At 36.8% G+C, this 22610-nt stretch overlaps 1 protein-coding gene across 1 annotated transcript; it reads right to left on the reverse strand.

Moving 5' to 3' along the window:
• Positions 1-7382: 7382 nt before the first annotated feature.
• LOC127634461 (cysteine-rich secretory protein LCCL domain-containing 1-like) lies at positions 7383-22442 on the reverse strand. Its single transcript, XM_052114042.1, has 15 exons — positions 22234-22442; positions 18583-18903; positions 14344-14462; positions 12325-12457; positions 12066-12181; positions 11853-11953; positions 11144-11272; positions 10551-10611; positions 9875-9941; positions 9093-9223; positions 8975-9018; positions 8828-8900; positions 8583-8658; positions 8353-8486; positions 7383-7890 (listed from the first exon to the last, which is right to left on the reverse strand). The coding sequence occupies exons 2-15, from the start codon at positions 18841-18843 to the stop codon at positions 7839-7841; spliced, it is 1497 nt and encodes a 498-aa protein (XP_051970002.1). The 5' UTR covers positions 18844-18903; positions 22234-22442; the 3' UTR covers positions 7383-7838.
• Between the last annotated feature and the right edge of the window lie 168 nt (positions 22443-22610).

A 22610-nucleotide genomic window follows, 5' to 3' on the forward strand; every position in this document is an offset into this window, starting at 1 on the left:
CTGAGACACAAAACAAGCAGTAAGTCAAGTCACTCCTTCGAAAATATGAGCATTAGTAAATAAACTTGCCAGACCAGATCTAATTTTTTTTAATGCAAAAAGAATCTGTTGGATAACCTCATTGCAATCCTACTTTTCATTGTACTTCTGATTGAAAATATTCTTCATAATCCTATTGGACCCAGTTTTCATCCCTTTCTATGCCACTTCTTGTTTAACTTCCTCATTTAACTAATATGGTGGTTGTGTAGTAATCTAAAACAGTGGTGTTTGTTCTTGTTTTAGAAGGAAAAAAATTATTAGAATCATAATTCTACACGTATTAAAAAAGTTCAACACTTTCATCTCATAAATCATATCTTGAATTTGATTATTAATGCAAAAACTCCAATATGCCATTAGAGTAGATCATAAAAATGCTAACCTTTCGAATGAATGGGAATCTCTGGAGGGGAACTCTGGATATTAGATGCACTCGATTCTCATGTGCAGTTTGTGCCTTTTGAATTGTTGATATTGAGATTGCTTGTTTTAAGAAGCTTTTTACATTGACGCTGACTACCACCACTGGAGTCACAAGATCGAATCCAGGACATGCTGCGTGACTCCAGCCAGGTCACCTAAGCAACCAAATTGGCCCGGTTGCTAGGAAGGGTAGAGTCACATGGGGTAACCTCCTCGTGCTCGCTATAATGTGGTTCTCGCTCTCGTTGGGGGGTGTGGTGTGTTGTGCGTGGATGCCACGGAAAATAGCGTGAAGCCTACACGTGCGCTATGGCTCCACAGTAACTCGCTCAACAAGCCACGTGATAAGATAAATGGATTGACGGTCTAAGAAATGGAGGCAACTTCGATTCAACCTCCTCCATCCGAATTGAGGCGAGCCACTACGCCACCACGAGGATTAGAACGCATTGGGAATTGGGCATTGCAAATTGGGGAGAAAAGGGCTTACAAATGGTACACACCTGAAGCATAACCTTGTTATGTTACCCTATCAACATAAGCCTTAGACTTGTTGTTGATAGGGGTTTGGCTTATCATGTTGTACAGTGAATGGCAGCAATTTTTAAAAAAATCTCAGTACAGAATGGTGCAAATTTTGGGCAAAACTGCCTATATACATGAATTGAAATACAGAGAGGCAGATAACAAAACCAGATTTTATATTAAACAGTTGTTATATTTCAGAAATGTCATCCAAAAAGGAAACATTTCTTTATTTTCTCATAAATGCACATCAGAGCACGTGTTTTTTACTTGATCCAGATCTCATTTGCTGTAATGATCGCTGACTGATCATGATGACTGACTGGTACTGTAAGACCCACACATTTTAAATGTGTTGTGGAAATAGATGACATGTCATTTTTATATGTATGAATGTGAATCTGACTGTGCTTAGAATGAGATGTTATTAGTCCTGTTAATGTGTCAGACCTTATAAATCAAATATCTCATTCAAACACACATATGTGCAAATCACTTGTTCAAATGTTTTCCAAAGCTATGTTGTTCATGGACACAAACAGACAGTGTTTCAAAATCCCAGAAAGAAAGCCAGATAGTAATTAAAGGATATTTAAAAATTACTGTCTCAAATTTGAATGGGCTCTTTGTCTTAAAAAAATAAAAAAATAAAAATCATAATGAAAAAACTCAGTTATTAGGACTCATTTGGCAACTCATTTGAGGTAAAGAACACTTTCCACTAAAAACATATTCAATTTGTGTGTCATATTTTTAGCATTTTCCTTCATCTGTAAATTCAATTCCGATGCCAAGGAAAAGATGGGCGTAGAAAGGCAGACATTGCCTTTGGTGACCATAATATTTGAATTCATCGTCAACAACTTTGTGCAAGCCAGACTGAATCATCTAAGTAAATGCAGCATGTAAACAGACAAATTAGCCTACATGAATTAATAAGATTGGTGCAGTGTTCCAAAAGACGAAAAAGAGAAAAGTCATAAATGTTCTTGGCTTGATTGACAAAGTGTACCAGGCGGTGAATATATACAGTATAGTGCTTTTATTTCATCAAACTGCAGCTTAGAAGGTTATTAATAGTGACTGCTATTTCAAATTACTCTTAGAAGACACAAGTGGAACCTTAGTCTGTAGGGTTTTTCAATTTCATCATGTACACAAACATCTTCAGTCATCAATGCTAACCACTGAACATGTCAATGGAAAGTTGAGGCAACACTCAAACCCATTTGTCCTGTGTGACCCTCTACTGCCATGCTGTTGAAAGACACTTAGTCCTGCTAATTTTTGGAAAACAGTACATATGAACTGGTTTATTTTTAACAAAACCTTCTATATCGGCTTCTAAGAGGAGAACTATGAGTTTGACATGAGCTACAAAGTGTTATTTTAATGCTATGTGTTATTATTGTAAGTTTTAACATTGTGCTTGTAAGAAGACATTGTGAATATCTGGCCTGTCCTGTCATTGTTTAAGAAGTTGTGATTTGAAAGGTCACTACACAAAGAAGCCCTCTCTTTAAGAGAGAAAGAGCTCAAGTTCTTAAATCCCTCTTACTGAGAATATAGAGAATAAAAGAAAGAAAGAAAGAAAGAAAGAAAGAAAGAAAATATACAGTGGTGTCTACAAGTCTGCAGCATGCACTTGAGCCTCATAAAACTTTTGCTGCGTCCGAAAATGCATACTGTCACAGTATGTTCTCTATTTGACGAAGGACACACTTATCTGCCGGCAAAACAGTATGTTCTTTTAGGTATGTGTAACGGGAACCAGCTGGTATGTGATAGCTGTACAGTGTGTGTAAACCTCACTCCCCTGGCTTTAAGAGGTGCACTAGCGACTGACGCTAGAGGCTGTAGCCATTATCCTCCTCGTTAGCATGCCCACCTCCCATGCTGCATACGCCGGTTCGAATCCCGCTCGGAGAGGGTCGAGTAGGACTGGTTACATATACAGTACATGCAAGTAGTGTGAATAGAATTCAGACATAATTCATCCGGGGACCTTGGCATCATCTTGTGACCCGAATATACGTAATAACAACAATGCGAAAACTATCTGCTTTGGTTTAGTTAAACAACCACAATTCAAGCACAAGGAACAATTATCTTGGTATATATCGCTCTTACAGCTGAGAAGATTCGTCTGCTTGGATTCGCCGTTACTTTAAATCCAGTGTTTTGAACATCGCCTCAGCTCCCGAGGGATTATGGGATCATTGAGTGTCCAGTTGATCTCTGTAACAGATCTCTACTTGTTTGGAAAAGGAAGAAGCAGGAACAGGATAACAATCAACAGACTTTTAACAAAACACTGACAAAGACTTAAAACAAACAAAAAGCGTGTACACACAAACACTGCTGCGTTCATCTCTCTGTATCTGGCGTCCACACCTCCTCCTTTTATCTCTCTCCTGCTGATCCTCATCACAATCCGCACTTCAAAATTTCACCAGATATAGCAGGTCATCCGGGTATTTCTCGCTTATGGCTTAATGAGTACTGTGGATTTTGACATACTACGCCACTGGCATACTGTTTATATATAGTACATATAGTAGGGAAGTTGGATATTCGGATGCAGCATTTGTTTATTTCAATGTTTAAATTAGATTTTCAATTCCAGATTTATTTTTTGGTCTCCAGTTTCACAAATTACTAATTAATAATTAAAAAAAAAAATCAGATAAATGACTTCACTGATTACTTAATTGAAAAAGTAACTGCAATACTAATTACATTAACTTTCTAAAACACTTTTCACATACCCATGTAATGCAAACGAAATTAACTTAATTGAAAGCCAGTAACTGTAATCTGATAAAAAATAGCTCTCTGGCTGAATGTGATTCAACCATGGACAGTGGTTCCACATGTTTGAAATGAGTCTTCTTAACTTAAAATGACTATGTAATCTCAATAAAAATACTTTGTGTAGAAAGAACCTAGTTTAATTGGGTAAACCCAACAAAATTAGACATGTCAATGTAATTCAAATATATCTTGGATGTTCCCTTATGTACTAAATAGTGAAAATAAATGTTAGCATGCTAAATACATGTTGGTTGGAAGCACTACAGAGTATATATTAGTAACTATGCTATGGTTAGCACAGAATTTGCTCAACAAAGCAAGCGATACAATTCATGTGCGACATTTACCTGTCCTCAGCATTAGCTCAAGCTCCACTCTTAACCCCTAACTCAGAATTAACAGAAATGCTTCTAAATCTCAACACAACAAAACATTGAACCCTAACAAGTACCCCCCGTTGTATTCATCTTGCACAAACACACATAAAATTACACTTAATTTTAACATTTACTCTTCCTATCAAGTTCCATGCAAAGCAGTCATCAATAGCATGGTAAAATTCACAGTGGATTGAACCAAATTAAAGTGTAACAAGTCTTGAATAGTTTAAAAATTGTGCCAGTATCAGTAACACCAGGAGTTGTCAATTGTTTGTTCTCACCACTTCTGAAGCAATATTTGAATGTATGCCATAGCTCATGCATTTGATGGCACAAGCAAAATCATGCAGTAGCCGTGTAAATTGATTCAGCAGTGAAAGAAGCCAGAATTATTCTGGCATGCTCACAATGTTGTTCTTTGTCTGCCCTTCTAGTCACTAAGCTGAAAAAAAGCAGTTGAGTACACAACTTTATACAAGTTGCATTTCTATATTATCACTTTTCCTTAAATAGGGTGGGTATTTTCCTCTGTTTTTAAAATTTTGCCAATTATATTGTAGGAGTATAAAGCAGTAGTAACATTAATATTTCCATGTCTTACTTTATTGCTTCATTTGGTAATTTCCTTCCAAAAGCACCTAACACCCATTAACAGGCATACTGTTATTTACCAAGGTGTTGAAATCATGCCGTTCCACGTTAACAGCGCTTTATATTATGAACATGTGTTATTGTGGCAGCTGAAGTCACCCTGCATTACTCTGTGAAAGCAATGGTTTTGTTATGATGTCAGACACCAGCTTGCCAGTTGGTAATTACACTATAGTTGTGATTCTGGACTGCAGGCATCCAGGCTGAACAGAACTGGAAGAAGAGTGATGATTTGGACATAGATGATAAATTCTATAACACAGCATAACATGAGATTGTGGAACAAAAATCTACCAAACTACTTGAAATAGTCTGAACTGCCTTAAACTGCATACTCTATTGAGATTGACTGATGAGACCCCAATGATGTACATGTAAAATGAATAATAGTATTTACGAATTGAAAGGGATATTTCACCCACAGTGGGGATTTCTTTAAGACTGCAAGGGAAGCTCAGCTTCCCCTATAATGTCAAAAAAATAATGGTCAAATATGTACTATTGTGTAAACAATTTATTGACTAAAAATGCGTTAGAACACGTTCATCTCGAAGACGAGTTCGTTCAGAATCAGCTACATTACATATAGCAGGTCGGCTGACTCGATTTACTTCTTATACATTCCCGTAGCGTCAGTGCATTTCCCTGTTGAAGCCGAGCATCCATTGACTTCAATGGGGCTGCTCTGAACAGTTTTTTTCAGTGCTCCGAAAATAGACGGTCATTGGATAAATGCTGCGATTATGTCCCGCCCACGGACGCTCAGCGTCTCTGGGGGTGAATGAGGAGTGGGCTGGCCCGGACTCCGGGCTTCCGCGTGATGATTGGAGGATCTGTCGAAAGACTGCATCTCCTTTTGATTGACAGCGAATCTGTACTATAAGAAGTCACTGAAGCTATTTCGCGGTCAGTCCCATCGCGGATTTCTCAAGTGTAGTCGAAAGACAAACTGCTGCAACCTATTTCTTTATATTTGTTTGGCGAAATTGCTAGTCAATTTGCATAATACATTTCACACAATTATACACCACATTCCTTGTTTCAGTTTTACCAAGTTTAATATATTTTGTTTTAGAGCGTTCGTTCGTTCGTTCGTTCGTTCGTTCATTCATTCATTCATACAGTAGGCTAGGCTAGCGTCGTACAGGTGAAACTGCGCATGATGGCAGACGGTGCTAATATTGTCGACCTGATTTTGGCGAAGCCATTTGAAAGTCTTCCATACGAGGAAAAAATTAGAATTAAACAGCAGGGCAGATCAACACATAAGATTGATTTAATGCAAAAAATAGGGTAAATAAGTTTATAATGTAGGCCGAAAATGAGCTTCCCCTCTTTGAAAGACCAGCAGCCGCCACTGTTCACCCAAAAAATGAAAATTCTCTCATCATTTACTTAGCTTCATGCCATCCCAGATGCTTAGGACTTTCTTTCTTCTGCTGAACACAAACAAAGATTTTTAGAAGAATATTTCAGCTATGTAGGTCCTCGCAATGCAATTAAATGGGTACCAAAATTGTGAAGGTCCAGAAATCACATAAAGGCAGTCTAAAAGTAATCAATAAGACTCCAGTAGTTAAATCCATGCTTTCAAAATCAATATGATAATTGTGTGTGAAAAATAATTAAATATTTAAGTACTTTTTTTGGGTCTTCAAAGTCTTCCAATAAGTTGACTAAATTAAAAATTTAAAATAGACTTAAAATATTTAGCTAATAAAGCTATTCAAAAGAAGACTGGAGATGCCCAACAGGCAGGTGTTCTAATGGTGCCTTGCACCACCTGAGCTATTAGAGCTGTATATTTGCCCATTCTTCTTACTTAGAAGGCATTCGATGTTCTCCAAAATTGCAACCAAGATCTACTATATCAACTTAAATTAATGAAACTGATGTGGAAGTGTGTTGCTCTATAAAATGAACCTGTAATTCAAAAGGGAATTGTTTTAGCTGTTACCCAGAGGGTGAGAGACCAGTAAACACTAAGAATTTTTCCATCTGGTTTTCATTACAGACAGATGGCCTCAATATTTTACCTGGTAAATGCATTGTGCCCCTCACAGTTTTTTTTAGCATATCTCCAAAAAGTGAAATGTCATATTTCACATTGTGTGCTCAACACACACACTATGCTTCCAGATAGGAATGCATAATAGACATTAGGACTGATAACTTAAGTTTATTGTAAAATGTTTGTACAATATGAGGTAGGAACAGTAATGTGCACAATTATATGCATAAACTAAGAAAATACAGAATTTCAAAAAAATTTACAAGTGAAAAGCACCTTAAATGTTTGTAATATAAAAAAAAAATACTTGTTTTTACCAACCTACTAAATCATTCAGTGACATAGAGTCGAATACAGAACCTCAGACAATTAACACAATGAACAGGCTATTTACAACAAGCTTTTGATCTAAAAAATGTATATATATATATATATATATATATATATATATATATATATATATATATATATATATTTATTTATTATGTTGAATGATTATATCCACATTTTGTATTATCATCATGATAATCAGCAAAATGTCAAACTCTTATCAGCAGTCCTTTCTTGCCCTAAATCAAATAAAATTATTAAAAGAAATACATGAAAAAAAAAAGGAAGAATACAATGAATGAGTGAGAACTAGAGGCATATTCAACATGTAATATAGCTAAAAGCTATCATACATATAACACTCACTGAAATGTGCTTAGTGAATATATTGAAAGATTAAATCCTCTTAAGAGCTTTTGTTTGCAATAGAGACACCATATTCCCTGAATGATCATCTAATTACATACATTTTAGGTAAGACAATGGCTAATCAACTTGATGCATTGAAGGGGCTCTCCGTCTATACAGCAAATACTTAGTTCAGTCAACATTTGTGTGAAAGGAAATATATATATATGTGGTTTAGAGCAGAACAGCCCTCACAATGGGCATGATTACAGCCTATTCGACAGTTGATGAGTGACCACAGTTTCAGCACACACTCATATAATGGCAAATACTCTGAATGCCTTGCCTCCTGCGGGGTTCTGCAGACTGCAAAAGAATACAAAAGTTAAATAAGCACTGTTTCCAAACTCTTAAGCATTACTGCACTCATAGAAACCTGCTTTTTGCAACAACAAAAAAAGCATATTTAGAGTAAGAGTATATTTTACAATGTTAAGAAAAATCTTTTGTGTTGATTTGATTATGGGAATGTTGACATTATGTTATTCCAAGGCATTATAAATTTACATAATTGTAGTATTCATCTATTCACCAAATTATTTTGTAGTTAGCACACATACTTACCCACAAAGTAACTTTTATTCTTTGGCTTTACTCTACCACACTGGTACAGCTTGGCTGTAATCAGCTTTGTCAGTACAGGCTTATGGAGAGACAGGCTACCCCATACTCTGTCTTATACTTACACTGGGCCAGTTTGGGGGTGTAAAAGCTGAGATGACCAAAGATGTAGTATTTAGCCTAGCAGACAAACAAAAGTGACAATACCTTTCTGATAATATGCCATTCTGGTATGATGAAATGTACAGCTTCCTGTTGTCGATGGGCATCACGTCAATGTAACCACCTAATTCGTTGTTTATGACACCGGCATGAATTGCTGACTGGCATATACTAGATTTCTGAACAAAATAAATACAAATAGAACACACTCATTATTGGTACAGCATTCTCTTTGTTTTAAAAATTAAATTAATTAATAAATGAATAAAGCTTACATCTGAATAAATTGTGGTACCAATGACTCGGGACAGGTGAGGACTTTCTTGCAAGCAGTCCCGAGGACAGTAAATCCTAGCAGGAAGACAAAACAGGTCAGAAAGAGTGTCTTTACATTTTGAATATTGTCAAATCTGTAAGATTTCCAGACATTTGTGGCATGAAAATGGTTATGATTGTAACGATTGTAATGAAACTATTTTTAATTGTAATCAAATACAATTCTGATAAACTTTAGATTTACCTTGGACAGTGCCATGCAGGCTTTTGGTAAGGACATAGCACAGAAACTGTAGTTGCACATGTGATAACTTTTACTGCAACAAATGAAAGATTATTAAATCTAACAATAAAGCAATTTTAATTGGAAGAACTTGCATTTAAAACTTACCTGTCACTTTTGACACTGTGAAAGCATTGGCACTCTGGTATTTCCTATAACATTTTCACTCTGTTAGATTGAGTCGTCTCTAATGTGTATGAAAGTCACTCTTACACAGATTGCTTACCCAAGAGACTGAACTTCATTTTTGTATGATTTAATGAAGAATTCCTTTCTGCCTTGTCTTGTGACATCCATCCAGCCTCCATCATTGTTAATAACACCATGATGAATTCCTGCCCGGCAAATACTGGAATGCTAAAGAAAAGGATAATCTTAGCATGAAGAGCAGAGACTACTTGCAACATGATCAACTAAAATATACTTAAAGGGACTAGTTCACCCACAAATGAAAATGTATTCATTATTTCTTACTTTATTCCAAGTCACATGAAGCCATACGATAGCTTGGAAAAAATCTTCTTCACCTCCGCCAAAGCACTCATCTAGCCCAGTCTGTCCAGATTTAAAAATAGCGTACTGACGTCATTGATGCCAAAACTGCACTGGTTCTCACATGTAGTAACCAATGCAGCATTGTTGAATCTGGATGCAAACACAGGCTTGACATGAGCTTTGGCGGAGGTGAATATTATCAGTGATTAATCACTTAGATTTCAGTCTTTTCCTCACACAAACCTAATTAATTGCTTCGTAAGACCTGGACTATAGGAGTCGTATGGATACATTTTTTGGTGCTATTCAATTACTTTTTGAGGTTGACAAGCCCTAGTCACAATATACTGTCATTATTATTATTATTATATGCAAGAACTACAAAATAATTCTTTGAAAAAATTCTACTTTTCTCTTACAGGTTTCAAAAGACACAAGGGTGAAAATGACAATTTTCATTTGGATGAACTATTTCTTTAAGTTACTTTGTTAATATTTTGTTTATAGACTTACCATGTAATAATACACTGTTCCAACCACTTTTGCCATGCTGTCTAAACAACCAGCAGGACACTCGTACCTTCACAGAGGCAAAAAAAAATTTTTGGGATTTAGTGTAATGGCGAAATTTCTGTTTTACTGGAAGGAATGGCATACAGATCAAATAACAATAGGTACAATGGGGCTTAAGGAGCTGCTTAAAAGAAAATGTGTTTTTTTTTTCTGGTTGCAAAGTGTATAAAAATTGAAAGAAAAAAAACATTCATTTGTTTTGGATATTAAATATTGCTGGAGCAATATCATTTTATGAACTTGAAACAAGGGGACTTTTAACCCCAAACACTTTCCTTTCACTTATTGGACATTTATTGAAAAACTTTTGATTTAATTACCTTAAACAAAACTGAAAATGACAACAAAACACACACACACAAAACGGTTTTAGCTCTCATAAGCTACATGCATGTAAGATCAGCATGTCTATATACTGTATAGACACATATAGTATAGATTTTATCTGTACGTGTTTTTCTTGGAAATCAAATCAACAATCTTTGTGTTGCTTGTGGGTTGCTCTATAAGTTGAGAAACAGGAACACATTATTTTGTCATAATATGTAAAAAATGTTAAATAGGCCTATCTGAGCTTTTATTGAATATTATTTAAAAATGAACGATTTCACGTCACCTTTTACATGTGGTGCCTTTACACTGGTCTCTCAGCTTTGTGTCGCACGTCACAATCTGGGCTGCACAAACAAACCAGGTGCATCAGTTAGCAAGATCAGGTATGTTGCAATGTTTAGACATGCTGTATAGTTTAGCAGAGTTATGGAAAGAACAAGGCTGGTATTGCACAGCTCTGTTCCTGCAATTCTGTAAAAGCAAGCTGAGGAATTCCAGCAGGAGATCTCAGCTTTCAGTCCAAACCACTTTTCAGCAAAGGAAACAATATAAAACCCACAAGTATTCAACATCCCCAAAGCAAACATACACAGCAGGGAGATCGCCATTATGAGAACAAAAAACCTAACTCTGCCATGGCAAATAGTGGAATTGACAGATATATGCCTGCTGAACATCAAAACGATCTAAGATAAGCAGAAACAAGTTTGTTTCAGTTTGGGAGCTAGCACTTTTATCCGGAACACTAATGCAATTGGGCACAGGCCCTTTTGGAAAATAAATTTGTAGATAAAAGAGAAATTGGTTTTCAAGGATAGCATTTATTTTAGAAAGTGGTACCCCCATTAAGCTGAAAGTATAAACAGAAAAACATACACATATGCTCTTTGCTCACAACTGTATTTGGGGCACGTAAACGGGGTCCAGGTCTATGAGGGGCCTCTGGTTCTACAGAGTTTCTTTCCTCAGTTTCCTCATGTGGACTTTGTCTATTTGTCCCTTCACCTGAAAGTGAAATAAAGGGGAAATGAATGTTTTCTTGTCACTGATGAATAAGATGCAAATTACCACCAATGGTTGTAGAGGAATGCCTCCAATTGTGCATTCCATTTTGGATGATCCAATGTTAATATGGTGCATCAGAAATTGATGTTATTCATCAAGCAATCTTTAAGCATTAAGAAATGTTGCTTTTATTCAACAGTCTCTGAACAAAAAGTTAATTTAGCGTAGATTACATTATAAACAAAATATGGCCAATAACATTGTCATTTTTTGCTCCGCTAATGAAAATTTGTCCAAACAAAGCCAAACATTATAGATCTTTGCGTGTCACCAAGCAATAAGAACACCAAAACAATCAGAGTGATACATACAGTGAAGCGCTCCAGTCCCGTTATACTAAAAATCAGCACTCTTGGAATGTTTCTTGTCCAATTATATTGGAGGACTGGGACTAACTGTTGTATAAATTATCAAACATATAAAATAAATGTATGGACCTTGTTAGAAACCATTTAATTAAAAGCTATCTTGGCAGATTGTATACATAACATTTTGTGTTGCACGATGTATAAAAACAAACCTTTATAACAGAGGTTTTCTTTGCACACTCCTTCATAGCTGGGTGGGCAGGCAGAGCAAGGGATGCCATGTTTATATGGGGCATATCCCCACCAGTTCCCTCTAACACGGTCAAAACACAAAGAAATGAGACAACACTAAAGTGTTTGTCATCTATCATAATACAGCTCACAGAGAAACAGTGCAACATTTAATAACAAATAAGATTACTCACTTTGGTGAGTAGTTGCACACGAGGTACACAGCTTTTGCCCAGATCTGGCCCCACACATTCATGTTGTAGCACACATTGATTGCACATCCAATTCGACTACTAGTCGCCCAAACAAGCTGACAACATTATTAAAAGTCTGTAACTGGGTTCCCAGTTACAGACAAATTCTGTCGCTGGTGTTTAAATCCATCAATGTGAACATAAATGTGATATGATCATTTGATATGCTTATTAGGTATATTCCATATGCCATTCCTACCTGAGTGTAGTGGGTACAGACTGGACCACTGCACTTAAAAGGGCAGTAAGGGTTACATTCCTGCGGGTTTGGAAAAGAGTAGTCTTTGATCTCATCATACCAGGCTTGAACATGAGAAGTAGGTGGACGATACCTGAGGTGAACAAACATACAGCATCACTGATGCATTGTCTGATGTATAATAAAGGTAAATGTCAAGTTAATGAAGTCTATGTAAACAGAGAAATTTACTAGTTCAATTGAAGGTGCACTCTTTTTCCACATAAAAAAAAAAATTATCCTAAAGAAATGAAAAGTAATTTGGAAACAGATGTATAAAATCACGAGCCCTCACACCAGTCATGTCAGAAACCTTATAAAAGATATTATATTCTACATGGAGAGGGTCCTACAGAGCCCCTTAGAAGACAGGGTGGGATTTTATTTTCTGAAATAGTTTTGCATACCCTCACAGTAAGTTTTTGTCTCTCGTAATAGTTTGCGTTCCCTCGCAATACGTTTTGCATTCTCTCGCAATGCGTTTTGCATTCTCTCGCAATGCGTTTTGCATTCCCTTGCAATAGTTTGCGTTCCCTCACAATACTTTTTGTGTTCCCTTGCATTAAGTTATGCATTCCCTCGCAATAGTTTGCGTTCTCTCACATTAAGTTTTGCGTTCCCTCGCATTAAGTTTTGTGTTCCCTCCCAATAGTTTGCGTTCCTTCACAATAAGTTGTGCGTGCCCTCGCAATAGGTTTTGTGTTCCCTTGCATTAAGTTTCACATTCCCTCACAATAGTTTGCGTTGCTTCGCAATACGCTATGCATTCCCTCTCAATACATTTTGTGTGGCCTCACATAACTTTTGCTTTCCCTCGTAATAGTTTGAGTTTCCTTGCAATAGTTTGATTTCAATCACAATACGTTTTATTTCCCTCATAATACATATTGTGTGCCTTCTTAATAGTTTGCATTCCCTCACAATAAGATGTCCATGCCCTTGCAATAGTTTTGATTTCCTTGCAATACATATACAATGGTTTTACTACAGTAGCCATCCAGTATATATATATATATATATATATATATATATATATATATATATATATATATATATATATATACACACAGTACATTATATTCACAATTTATTTATTCAATATCTATGATCACGCAAACTACTGCTATGGATAGCAAAACATATTGCAAGGGCATGCAAAACTATTTCAGGAAAATAATTCCCACCCAGCCTTTTAAGGGCTCCGCAGGGTTCCCTCATGGGGTTGCCATGTTAGAATCACATGACCAGCCAAACACTACTCACTTAATCTAATTAACCACCCTGTTATTGGACACTTTCAATCATTAATTAAATTAATCATGCCTGATTGCAAATAGTGAATTTCTACAATGGCATTGATAACTATTGAAAACTATTGTCTTTGAATGATGCTGCATCTACACACAAGGTGTCAGTGTAAGTCCAAGATGACATAAATAAAACATTACTGAGTGCACTTTTAAAAGACATATGCATATTAATAAAGCTGGATTCTAGCAGTATCGACTTTAAGTTATCACACCGGATATGTTCGAAATTAAATATTAGCTTACTATTTTTTAATAACATTATGTGAAACAGTAGACATTATTGCATGCTAAATGTTTGTTTTTATGTTATCTCATCATGTTGCGAGTGGCGTCCCATTATAATCTTGGATATCAATGCAATATTTGGAAATGTTAAAAATTGCAGCTGTAATTACGTCTGGTTCGTTCATAACATGGAAACGGTAGGACAAGACAGGCTCATTGTATTGGGGGAGGCACTATTCTGCAAGGTCGGCTCTGTTGTATACTGCACATTTTTAAATATTTAGTAGGTCACCTGGGTATTTAATCCAAACATACAATTTGCATACTGTGCACACTATATATATAGTAATATCAAGAATATTCAAGTGTTTGTATGCTGTTCCAAATATAACTAGTACAATGACTAGCTAGCCCACATTTCTATAAACAAAAAGCCCATTCAAACCTTCCCCAGTGCACTCCCAGGTTCTGTCCAATCTGAGGCAGCAGGCCAGCGGGGCCATGCTCCCACAAGCAGGTTTCAGCCCATTCCTCAGCACTCCGCTCCAGTTCAGTGTCCCATACCTAAAAGAAAAGAGATTGGGATGAGGATCAAATGAACATGGGTTGCAAGTAGAACATTATAAAACCAAAGCTGTTTAATCCCTAATCTTTCGTATTTGTAAATCACTATGTGTTGTGCTTTTGAACTTGTATGAAGGAGAAAAAAGGATTTGATTTTAGTGAAATACTTCTAAGACAGCAAACAAGTCAATGACTGTTGTAGTCTAAATGACTTGACAGTTTTTGCTTTAAAAGGATAGTCATAATTTACTCACCCTCAGTTTCTTCCAAACCCATATGATTTTCTTTATTCCATGGAACAGATATGGAGATGTAATGGAGAATTTCAGGGACTGACAGACTTATTCACCAACTTTTATTGTATGAAATAGAAAATGCACTGAAAGTTGCACTCAGTAACTTTTGCCTTTGTGCAATCTTGAACTTGCACTGAAAACTAGTCTGTTAAACTCTTTTAATGAGGATAAATTCATAAATGCACCTTGACTTGAAAGCTAAACATCTCGCTTTGTTTTCCACAGAAGAAAAAGTCAGAGTCAGTGTGTTATTCCAAATACAGATTTGGAATAACACAAGGGTGAGTAAATGATGACAGAATGTTAATGTTTGGCCGAACTATCCCTTTTTTAGCTCTTTTGAGTGCTTCTTCAACAAAACGTGTGCTTGCAGACTCCAGAAAAAAACCATGCTTCTCTCTGGTCCACACCTTGCCTTATATTTCTTGTGTGTTTAATCAAAAAGACACAACGTTTTTTTGGAGATTAGCATTGTTCTCCATATGTCTTTGTTTCTGTAGTTCACTAAGTATTCTGCAATTCCAACTCTGTGATCTTGGTTTTGGCTAGGAAGCTAAATCAATCGTACCTATACAAGCCAACTCACAAATATAAGAGTTCATCTGACCCCCATTTGCTTTTTAATAAAAATGGGCCTGCGTTTATTTTGGGAATGGCTTACTTTAAAGCAAAACACCACTTTCACCTTGAATGGAAAGCACACAGAACTCAAGGTTGGACAGAAATCGGAGCCAGAACTGTGAGGTGGGTGACAGGGGAGTTGTCTGCCCTGTCACTGCCCATACATTTGACACTTTTTCCCTGGAAAGTCCCAAAGTACAGTTCAGTGGTAAATCTTGTCCAGTAAGGTCCCCAAAATAGCTGATGTGCCCCCAGAAACAATTGCATAGGACATTAATCCTCGAAGGTAGCACCTGCCAACAGGATGTTTGCTTGGTTTTCTAAGTCACCCATCAAAGTGGGCCTTTAGACTGCAGAGTTATCATAAGGAAACAGTTGTCTATATCAGTGGTCTCAATTGGTTTTGCCTCAGGGCCCAGACTTTAAACTGGACATCATGCGGTGCCCCTACGCAACACCAAGCCTGTAACTGTATTTTATTTTAACTTGTGTTTCGTTCATGGTTTTTGAAGACAAGGGCATGTCACGCAACCTGACCATTTTTGCATCTGCCTAGTTTGATTTGCTTCTACCAGGTGACAGATACATTTGTGCTAAAGTACTGTAGAATTTGATTGTATGCATAACCTTTCCAGCGAGTACCAATTACATAGATTTGCACATTTCTAGAGCAAAATCTGCAAACTGAAAAAAAGGAAACTGATTCTGTTTGCACAGCATTCTCAACAGGGGAGGCCGCAAAATATCCGACCACACCTAGACAGGACCAGTAAGGACAACACGACACGTCAATGCAGAGACTCACACTCCTTCAAACACTATTGTTTACTTCATTTGACACCTCATTAGCTGCATGTTTTTTGTCATCTGGTTGCATTCCAAGAAAGAGAAAAGTTTCCAGCGTCCTTCAGGGAGCTGATTTTTTTCTGTTGTGAGTGAAAAGAGCCACGGAGAAAGTATTAAAAGAGCAAGTCAGTGGAGGGGCTGTACAGCAACAGACTGAAAAAGTATGTGTGTAGGAAAATGAATGAGTGGGTGGCTGTTTGATGTAAGGGTCTGTTGATGGCTCTCTTTCCCCACTGCAGTCCGGAATTCTGCTGTTTTGTTGTGGAGGGCTGGAACAGCGCATCATCACATTCCATGTCTCCACATCCATCAAAACGTTTCTATAACTCTCACTCTGCTGAGCTACCCAAACTCCAATCCTGACATCCAGTTAACTCTGGCCTGCAAGGCATCTCTCAAGCCATTTCCTGTCTTTATGAATAAACATTGTTCTCACATGAACTCCCTACATTACTCACATAACTTCAACATGTTATAATTCAGGGAGTGCAGTTCAAATATCATCCAAAGAAAAGAAAGAAAAAAGACAGTAATTTTGCATTTTTAATCAAATTTTGTTTAAAATTGTCTTAACGTTTTGCTGCCCAAAAACAAACGAGTTAAGAGAGATATCAATAAATAAATACAACAAAATAAAAATATAACGATCACGAACACGCAACGGACGTTTACTTTAAAATACTTTGGGGTCCTTTTTTTAAGCTTTAAAAGGAGTCTATAAACTGGCATTATATTGAATAGCCAGACTACAATATCCGTTAAAGGTATAGTTCACCCAAAAATGTTCTCATAATTTACTCACCCTCATGCCAGATGTGTATGACTTTCTTTCTTCAGCAGAACACAAACTAATTTTTTGGAATAATTTTTCAGCTCTGTAGGTCCTCACAATGCAAGTGAATGGGTACCAACATTTTGAAGGTCCAAAAACCACATAAAGGCAGAATAAAAGTAATCCATAAGACTTGATAGGTGTGGGTTAGAAACAATATTTAATCAATATCAATACAAGATCAATATTTAAGTCCTTTTTTACTACAAATACTCCTCCCTGGCCAGTAGGTGGCGATATGCATGAAGAATGCATATCAGAAAAAATCAAAGATCAAGAATGTGATAGTGAGATTTAAAGCAAAAAAATTACTTAACTATTGATCCGTTTCTCACCCTCACTTAAATCACTTATTAAGACATGGATAGATGCATGGATTACTTTTATTCTGCCTTTATGTGCTTTTGGAGCTTCAAAATGTTGGTACCAATGTAGCATTGGACCTACAAAGCTGAAATATTCTTCTAAAAATCTTTGTTTGTGCAGAAGAAAGAAATTCATAAACATCTGGGATGGCTTGAGGGTGAGTATATGAGGAGAGAATTTTCATGTTTGGGTGAAATATGCCTTTAACATTTTTCCTTTTGTGTTCTGCATTCTATTCTTTTAAAAATCATGGCTGTTTTACATCCGGTTCATTCAACTTATCAAGGCTGAGTTCAGAATACTGTACTATGATACTTTTCTTATTATTTCTGCCATATAAAGACATAGCAGTAAGAGAAGTACACCATTTCGAACTCAGCCATAGTCAAGTTCAGCACATTGCGAGATCTATATCTCTATATTCCACACAGCAGACTTTCTTGTATACTACTCTTATTGGCAAATGTAGTAGATCGTCTGGTTATTCTATGCATACAGAACATTTGCACACTGTGTTTGCATGGTATACCGTACTGTATACTGCAGCAATAGTATAACCTTAGTGATACAATTGTAGTATGTCAATGTATGGACCGTCAATGTGTTTTCTTTGTAAGGCTTTGTAATGTTTGTGCTGAGCCAGTCTGACTAAGCATGCAGGAGCCCTCCATCTGAAGCACTAATTAAGTTTATTTGTTTTACAGTACTGCAGATACTGACAATCTGCTATTTTATATCTATGAGTCAACATCTCACTGAAGGGGCTCTATGTCAGTTTCACAAACTGATGGGATGAATAATGAGAGAAAAAATGTACCTTCCATATTGACATTGATCCTTAAGACAAAACAATAAATGTCAGGTGATATACTCTGTAAGGTGCCATCTTTGTGGATTGTGTGTTTTACATCCAGACTAGAGCAAGGTTGGTGGTAAGAGCCTAAAAGTGTGTGGTCTTCTGCTGGCACATATCACTGTGTCTTAACAAAACTAAACGATCCAATGAAAGTTGGCTGTGCTTGAGCAAAGGCATTGGAAAATAACCATGCCTCTCGCATCAAAGTTTAAGGTGAAGCAGTAAATTCAGTCAAGCTGTACTAATATCTGAGTACATTATTTTATCACTTGTAACATTCATTTATGAGAAGACTTGTCTTACCATGTATTCCATATTTGAAGCTGGTGGGTAGACCTGCCCTCTGAGTTTGTTGTGTAGGTCCAGGATAGCCTGCATATCACTAGCTGTGATAGCCCTCTTGCCTCGCTGTTTCGCCACTGCCCTGTCTCCATCATCATCATCCAGATACTTCTCCAGGAGAATTCCCAGATCGGTGGCGTTCAATAGCACCATGGCAAACACACTCTGGGACACCAGCAAGAGAGAGAGCCCCCTCAGTAATGCAGAGGGTAAGTGACTCATGATGGATGAGTTCTGGACTTGGAGAGGTGATCTTGATGATGACGTTTGAGGGTCTTCAGACTATGTTGCAAAGGGAAGGACAGGAGGAGAATAGAACATGATAGAGAAGGAGACATAGCTACTAGCTTGGCTATGTTAGTGTAATGGGAGCCAGCTGATAGATAGCTGTGCAATGTGTATAAACCTCACTCTCCTGACCTCAAGAGGTGCAGCCCACTCCGTGCGGAACACTGGTATGCAAGGCGGGTGCGCTAACAAGGAGGCTAAAGGCTACAGCCTCTAGCATCAGTCGCTAGTGCACCTCTTGAGGTCAGAAGAGTGAGGTTTACTGCACCGCTATCTACGAGCTGGATCCTGTTACACTCACTGGATTCCCTTAACCTCACTCCCATCCGGGTCATGGCACCAGTGTTACACTCCTGTTCTACCCACTCTGTACGGGACTCGAACCGGCATCTCTGGCATGAGAGGAGGGTGCGCTAACAAGAAGGCTAAAAACTATAGCCTCTAGCATCAGTAGCTAGTGCACCATGGATCAGCTACCTTCTTTTTTTGTTATTATTACATGAAATATTATTTTCTTTAATAAACTAATGTTATTTAGTCCACCTTCTTTTGTGTGTCCTCTCCTATTTTTTTGACAGCCTTGGATATAATAAATATTATGAATATTATAAATATTGCCTAAATTAACATTCTATTCTTGATAATAAATTAGAAAAGATGCTTATTTTTGCATTTCAAAGCTGTGGGTTATCTTGAATTTTTTAGTATGCTGTTTTTATGACATGTTTTTATGTTTATGCCTGCTACCACAATTCTTCTGGCATAACTGATTGAGTAGAAATGGAAGAAAGGGAAAATAGGCTAATTATGCCTCCTGTCATAGATTGAGGCAAATTAAATGTACAGTATATTGAATTCATAGGCAGAGGGTGAGCAAACTCAACAGATAGGATAGTTTAGAATGTTCAAAAGCAAGATGACGCCTTACCTCTGTCAAGAATATAAACTTGTCCCAGCTGTCATCTGATTATTATAAAACACATAAAATACATCTGATATCATTATCAAACATGTATTTCTGTCATTTAAGGAACTAAATCAAATATCTATTTTCACAATTAAGAATTCCACTCAGAGATTCATCTGAGAGAGAAAAAATATATATTCTATGAAGTATCAAACAGGCCTATAAATATAAACATATTTACTTTAGACACCCATTTTTTTAATTGAATGTATGTTATAACAGCAATCATATGAGGTTCCCCATCTCCAAAATCTCAATTTAACCCCTGCATTAAAGACAAAATATTTGATTAAATTTCAATTATCTACTACCAACTGTTAATGTTCACACACCATACAAAACCTTCCAGATGAATAAATGGTTAATTATTGTTATTTACACAGATGCCAGTAGGCTCTTCATATTAAAACTTATTTTAGCGACTCAATATTAGGCTACATCATGCAAATATGCACAATCTGTTTTATCGGCATAACAGCAAATCAAAAATAATAAGTAGTACAAACTCTTTGCTAACACAGCAAAATAAAAATAAAAGATAAAATTAAAAACACAGGACTGCATATGACATTTAAAGTGGTCCCGCACCTATGTCATGCAGTTGAATTAAAAGTTATGGAAGTTAGATAAAATCCAGTGGAGAGTGTCTTCTTCACAAGCTCAAGGAATGATGATAAATTTATTTTCAGTGGATCGTTTTGAGTATGATTGGATGCTTATTGATTTAAATGTGAATGAATGCAATTAAAAAGGAATGTTACAAATGCTGATACACTCCTTTCCATACCATAATCTAATAAATATGTATTAATGTAAGAATTGCACTACGTTATTTTATATTTGTTTTAAAATGTTAAATTCTCAAGAGATTAATGTTTTAAGATTAAGTTGGCCATGACCACTGATCTAGAGTCAGCTTTCCCTTTACGCTAGTAATTAAAATTTGTATATGAGGTGGGGAAACTGATCAGTTTACTGGTGCAGCTATAAGCAGTGTTACCCAGGAGCGGCAACAAGAATTTCCGATCAATACCAAATAAGTATTAATACAAACATTATGTCCATGGACAGGGGAAGACTAAGCCTTGCCCAATCTTACACATGCTCTGCCTATGAACCTCACTTGTTTGAGACTGCAAAAAGTAAAAAAATTAAAATAAAATAAGAAATAGAAAGAAATCCTTAGTTTTGCATGATTCCAGGCTACTATATTTGAAAAACATACATTACAGCAAGTTAAGCCTTACAGTATCCCTTTATGTCTACAAATTGTGCCTGTTGGCTCTTCTGCTACATTTAAACTGAGATGTTCGTGGTTGCGGTTGCTACCTCAACTGTCCATTCACAGAGCGCTTGTAAGCAGCTTCTAATAGCCAATCTTGACATAGGAGGCGGGACTTGTCAGAATATGGTTGGAAAAGCAAACGAGCAGTCTAAAGGCCCAAACATATTCTATGCAAGTACTTGAACGCAGGTACGCACCTTGCTACGCAAGCTCGAGTTCACGCATTGTTACGTGTCTGTGCTCAACGCAAGTACGCGCAGCATTCTCAGCATTGCCGCAAGAGGCACTAGAGTGCACTTTCTTCTTTCAATCAACAACTGTCATGGCGGACTCGAGATTAATCTTTTCTAAAAATATATATTACTTTTTGTCCCCAGACCATTCGAACGATCTTGATTTTTCTCTGTATCGCTCCCCACTCCTCAACTATTGGCTCATCTACTACATCCGGGCTGTTAATGGCTTAACTGACAGCTGTTTTAAATGAATGAAATGCCGAACAGTTTGAAAAGCTACTTATTTTCATCCGGACTCTGAAGGCAATATTTTCCTGGTTTTGGGTATGGATCTATAAAATACTGGTTTCAGACACAGCATGGGTTTCATGGTCACGCCTAAAAAATCTATTGCGCTCAATTAGTGCTGCGCAAAATTTTGGCACTTATATAACTCCATAGTATAAGCGACCGTTAAGAAAAAAAAAAAAATAACAAAATAGACGCAGCGCCACGAATTGAGCAGAAGAAAGCAGGTGTCTCGGGGCTTTAAACAGTTGATGGTCTTTTCCATTTCCGCAGCTCTTAAATTCATCATGTTCATCATCATTTTTGTGGTAATTTTTTCATAGGGTTTTAGAAAATATTTCATAACGTCATCATGACAACGTACTAAAATTGTATAAAACTTTTACGCAGAAAAGATTAGTAAGTTATTTTATCACACTTAAATCATGTTAACACGCATATTGCCTTGTAGATAACACTTGTAGGTAAAATGCGTAAAACAGATCCAAAACACATTCAAACTACTGTCAAAAAGGAAACTATTTCTACGTTTGAAGGGTGATTATTACCCTATATCCAGCGAACGGCTTCACATTCAGTTTCCTCAGCAGTGTTGATCCCGGTTTTCTGCAGACTTGCGGTAAGTTTCAGTATTGAGCACTGCACGTGTTGTTTTGTTTGCATCAACTTCTCATCCATAAACCACAATGCAAACATCTGAAATAATGAACATAAATGCAGTTTCTGGATCAGTAGACTTGGTTTCCCCTATGTGGGACAGAACGGACATCTCTTTAAATTCACACGGAACTCCTTGAAAATTGTCCAGATTCTTGTAAACCACACCTCCCATGTTTTAGTCAACTCGCTCGTTTTACCTGAATTCAAAGACAAAATATGCAACAATTGTTGGTATTCATGTGTGCCAGAGGCTGAAGCACAGCTG

This window comes from Xyrauchen texanus, chromosome 41 (genome assembly GCF_025860055.1).
Source record: "Xyrauchen texanus isolate HMW12.3.18 chromosome 41, RBS_HiC_50CHRs, whole genome shotgun sequence".
Classification (NCBI taxonomy): domain Eukaryota; kingdom Metazoa; phylum Chordata; class Actinopteri; order Cypriniformes; family Catostomidae; genus Xyrauchen; species Xyrauchen texanus.